This window comes from Galeopterus variegatus, unplaced genomic scaffold (genome assembly GCF_000696425.1).
Source record: "Galeopterus variegatus unplaced genomic scaffold, G_variegatus-3.0.2 Scaffold12088, whole genome shotgun sequence".
In the NCBI taxonomy this organism is placed as follows: domain Eukaryota; kingdom Metazoa; phylum Chordata; class Mammalia; order Dermoptera; family Cynocephalidae; genus Galeopterus; species Galeopterus variegatus.
This window is the reverse complement of record NW_007738199.1, coordinates 1-4939: the sequence shown is the minus strand read 5'-3', so window position 1 is coordinate 4939 and position 4939 is coordinate 1. Positions and strand designations below refer to the sequence as shown.

Genomic DNA, 4939 nt, shown 5'->3' with positions numbered 1-4939 from the left:
TTAGTTGTAAGGAGGTTCACTGGGACATTTTTAAAAAATTGGAAATATTTGGATCTTCATGAGGTAAAATAATCATAATATTTATAATTGGACTGTTTACATGACTTTTATGATGCGATCATAATTTTGTCCCCCCATCTATATACTTTATTCAAAATGGTTAATTAGTTTTCTTGCTTTTTGAGGAAAACTTAGGTAGGTTCCCATAAAATTTTATGTGACTCTTCAGTCACAAAACTCTAAATAATTAAAATGCGTAGGCCCATGAAATTAGCCACAACTCCATAAATTGTTTAGAACTGTGGGCTCTCTCTTCTCTCAGAAGCTCTAGTTACAGAACGAGACGTGGTCAATATCTCTTTCTCAGGCTCTTTGTGATTCTGTTTCTCCACCCCCACCTGGCTAAAGAAGTTTCTGTCTCCTAGAAAGTACAGGGAGGAAGGACCGATAAGAGGGAGTAGGAAAGGTCACACAATAGATAATATCATAAGCTGGCTCTGTCCTGACTCTTTCGTGGGAGATTTCAAGGGTTCATTGGAGACATAAAATGTCATCTGGCCATTTACAGCTGAGATACTTCCCAAACTGCAGATCTCTTTTCTGCTACTGCAAGCCACCTTAGCCAGATCTTCCCCCTTTAGAGTCTTTAGCCATGATTTGAAGACAAGTTTACTATGTCCCCACAAACTTTTGGGGAAAAACAGTGAGCTCTATGAGTAGTACTCACAAAGCCTTTTCTCTCAACTTGGAATTAGAAGGGAGCATCCCCTCTTCCATGAACTATTTTTTTTTTAAAGATGACCAGTAAGGGGATCTTAACCCTTGACTTGGTGTTGTCAGCACCACACTCAGCTAGTGAGCGAACTGGCCATCCCTATATAGGATCTGAACCCGTGGCCTTTGTGTTATCAGCACCGCACTCTCCCGAGTGAGCCACGGGCCCGGCCCCCGAACTAAGTTTTTTACTAATAAAACCTGAAAAATCCTCTCTACAATTTCTTAGACTTGGTGTTGTCAGCACCACACTCAGCTAGTGAGCGAACCGGCCATCCCTATATAGGATCTGAACCCGTGGCCTTTGTGTTATCAGCACCGCACTCTCCCGAGTGAGCCACGGGCCCGGCCCCTGAACTAAGTTTTTTACTAATAAAACCTGAAAAATCCTCTCTACAATTTCTTAAATTCTGGACCATCTATATAAAGTTTTATGTGTCTGTAACCAGTTCTTGATCATTATCTCTTCTCAGTGATCAAGAACTAGTTACGGACACATAAAACTTTAATCCATATAGATACTGAATAATCTATTTCATAACTCACTCTGAAATCACTCTAGTACCTTTTGTCTTGGGACCTTTGTCAAACTTCCATTATACCATCCTGTTATATATAGTTTTAAATAAAATATTAGGACACTTAATGTGTCCAATTTCATAAAAATAATGGTTACAACATAAAAGTATGTATTTGTGCACATACTAGTTATCTCTAGGTGGTAGAATTACTAATGCTTATTTATTTCCTGTTTGTGTTTTTTTATTTTACAAATTGTATAATATGAAGGTTTATTGCTTTTTAATTAGAAAAAAGTAATTCAGCTTAAAAAGAAATAATTTTTCAAAGAAAGAAGTATATATGCGAGATTGGGAGAAGCCTGGGGAAGTCAATGGCTAGCCTGGGAGTTGATATGTTGTTGGATAACAGAGGGTGAAAAGGAAAAGTGGGAGAAAGAATAACATAGTATTCACAAACACTTTCCTTCTCTTTCCTACCTATTCTCCTCAGTCCCTTTTCTGTCTCTAGCAGCATTGGGAAAAGACCTGTCTTCTGCCAGAACTTAACCCAAACACACATAGAGAACACCATGAAGCTGTGGATTCTTCTACTCACCATGCTCATCTGTGAGGTTGTGATGTTTCTGCCTGTGCTGGGAAGCTTCAAGAGCAAATCTTTCTGTATGTGATGTGGGAAGGGGAGGTGCTCTCCCCAGTCCTGACGTGTCTGTCATAGCTAATTCAGGGTCCACATTTCTAGGATTAGCCTTTAAAGGATCAGTGCCCTCCTTAAGCAGATACATCCCAGTGAGATTAGGTTGGACATTCCCAGTCTAGTGTCTCTTCAAGCTCTCTCTCCCAGTTCTGAAAGCAATACTGACTATACAAAAAGGGACCATAGCTTTGGTCTACATTTCATAAACTAGCAGGAAATAATATTTTTCAATCTCACTTGAGCTTGGGTAGAGAAAGTACCAACACAGAGCTTCCCTCTGAGCCCATATTTTCAGAATCTCTGTGCCTCAGCTGAGTGACCCTTTAATGAATACCACAAGGATAATATTTAACATATTCATTTAGTATGAAGAGAAAAATATTTTGGAACACAAAAAAATGGAAAAAGCAACTAAGAGGCTCTTAGTAGGTTGAAGTTTGGGGTCATATGCTATGAAAATGGGGATAACAGAGACTGAGCAGGAGGGTTGTGAGTCAGCAAAAGACATGGAACTTAGGGAGAGGCTGGATGCTTATGTGGTATCAGCAGGGAAGCAAACAGAAAGGGAGAAAAGCAGGTTCCTTTTCTTCCTTGGCTCAGTTTCCCATTCTGCAAATTGCACCTGGAAACTAGAGCTAGAGAATATTGCAAGCCCCGAAATCTAAGCTCATATGAAAAAATTTGGTGGGGATGGTATCATACATGGTGAAGGTGTCCCAGGTCCTATCTTTAGAACCCAGAGTCCTGCAATGCTGTGGGTGTAGAAGGAGAGAAAACATGTCGTACAAAGATGGTCTCTTGTGAAGAGACAGTTGCTAGAATTTGAGAAAGGGATTTTCTTGGAAAGCAGATAAATGCTTTGTAGCTTGGAGCTCAATTCCCAGAAGGAACTGTTAAACTTGAAAAGGGTTTCTTCTCTAAGTCATGGGCAGATGGACTCTGCCAACTTCTACCATCTTAATTCCAGCTGACGTGGAAGTTGAGCAGTGCTGGGTACAGCCTCCAATAAAGTATTGTAGAAGAAGGTGCACTAAAATACAGACCTGTTTACTTCCAAATCACACATGCTGCTGGACCTACTGTGGAAACATCTGCTTGAATGATGAGTGAGTTGATTGGGGTGGGAAGGTTAGGGCTTATGAGATGGGAAGTTTAGGGCCTAGGTGTGCTTTGTCCCTGCTCCTCACCCACTATTCAGAAGCTGTGACCTGGAGCAGAGGGCTCCAGTCACCCAACTCCTGGTCAAAGAAACAGGCAGTATAAGGAAGTGGCCTTCTATCTCCATACCTGGGCTTCCATGCGGTGCAAAATAAACCAAGACACCATCATGTGATCCTCTACTTTTTCCTTCACTCTCATTGGGTTCTCTTTGCTTCCCTCAAAACATCACCCATTAGTTTGCACATCTGTCCTTTGTCCAAGGCCCCAGTTATTGCCTCCTTAGATAGGCCTCTTCAGTAGTCCTCTTATCTCAGCCAGGCCCAAGGAGACCTAGTCTCCACCTGTCTGCTCAATTGGAAAACCTCTTGGGAGAAACTGCTTAAAAGTGTGTAACTCCTGAAATAACAGAAAGAATTTCTGTTCTCCTTACATGGGCCCTAGGGTGCTTTTAAATTTGGAAATGAATTTCTTCCAGGGTTCCTGACTTTTAACCACCTTACTTTTCTCTTCCAGAGAGCCCGTTAAATCAATACTATACCCTACATTCTATGTGGTCCACCACTAACATGGGCTGGAGGACAAATAGGTGGTCTAAGAAGAGTGCTGTCTGGTTCCCTGATGGGACACCCACTTGCTCTAGCTAAGGAATTCCCTGCTGTCTTCATGACCTCTTTACCCTGAAAAGGCTCAAGTTTTTGCCAAATAAACTGATACATCAAGTTGAGGGCTCTGCATGTTTTTGGTACTCTCTACGACTTAATTTTCCTCATTATAATCCCCAATAGTCCCAATGCTTGTTCCCCTCCATCATGGACACCAAATTCTGCCTTTCCAGGTTGACCTATTTATCAGCCAGGATGGCTAATTGCTGTAATGAAAATACAAAATATTTATAAAAATCTCATGGGGTTAATGCAGTAAGTGTTTCTTTTCATTCAAAATACATTTCACTGAGGGTGGTCGGTGGTCAGTCATCCATGCCCTAATTCAAGGACTTGGTTCCTTCCATCTGTAGCTCTGTTATCTCCCAGGCCCTCCTCTGCTAGTTCCTCTACATCCAGCCAGCAGATGGGAGAAGAAAGGTAACATGCAGGCTTATACAGAAAGTTTTAAAGGGCTGGGCCTACAAGCGAAGTTTGTTATTTTTATCCACATTCCATTGGCCATGGTGCAGTCATATGGTATTGTCTATTTGCAAACGAGGCTGGGAAATGTAGTTACCAAGAAGAACAGAAAATGGGACTTGATGAACACATGATGTTATTTTTATCCACATTCCATTGGCCATGGTGCAGTCATATGGTATTGTCTATTTGCAAAGGAGGCTGGGAAATGTAGTTACCAAGAAGAACAGAAAATGGGACTTGATGAACACATGGCAGTCTATGATCTTTCTGTATTACCAAGAAGAACAGAAAATGGGACTTGATCAGAGCTAAGATGGCGACGGGTCTGGAGCGGCTGTGACAGGAGACAGCGCAATCCTGAGAGCTGTGCGCTGTGATACCAGATTACTGATTGCATTTACAAGAGCAACAAAAGGCGAATAATTCTTTCAACAACGATCCTACATCGACAAACAAGCGGCAGCAGGTTCGAGGTTTTGGGGCTGACACAGAGCAGGACTCCTGAGAGCACCCAAGCCCGGCTGCAGGAACGAGCAATCAGCCCAGACAACAAAGGCCAGAAAAGCCAGCAAAGGACTGCACAGAGGCGGAGTGAAGCGCACCAGACCAGCCCAACTCTGTGAGCTCTGTGAGTCACCCCCAGCCCAGCCCCACTTGCGGGG

At 42.3% G+C, this 4939-nt stretch overlaps 1 protein-coding gene across 1 annotated transcript; it reads left to right on the top strand.

Annotated features, from left to right (window-relative positions):
* Positions 1-1864: 1864 nt before the first annotated feature.
* On the top strand, positions 1865-3752 carry WFDC9 (WAP four-disulfide core domain 9). The gene is made up of 3 exons (XM_008594989.1): positions 1865-1955; positions 2957-3095; positions 3664-3752. Exons 1-3 carry the CDS (start codon positions 1865-1867, stop codon positions 3713-3715), a joined length of 282 nt encoding a protein of 93 aa, XP_008593211.1. The 3' UTR covers positions 3716-3752.
* Positions 3753-4939: the final 1187 nt, after the last annotated feature.

Bases quoted from the DNA above. Each gene is read 5' to 3' on its own strand.
- WFDC9 (XM_008594989.1), top strand. From the start codon at position 1,865: ATGAAGCTGTGGATTCTTCTACTCACCATGCTCATCTGTGAGGTTGTG. The intron at 1,956-2,956 runs GTATGTGATGTG...TCTTAATTCCAG, and splicing joins CTTCAAGAGCAAATCTTTCT to CTGACGTGGAAGTTGAGCAG. The intron at 3,096-3,663 runs GTGAGTTGATTG...TTTCTCTTCCAG, and splicing joins AACATCTGCTTGAATGATGA to AGAGCCCGTTAAATCAATAC.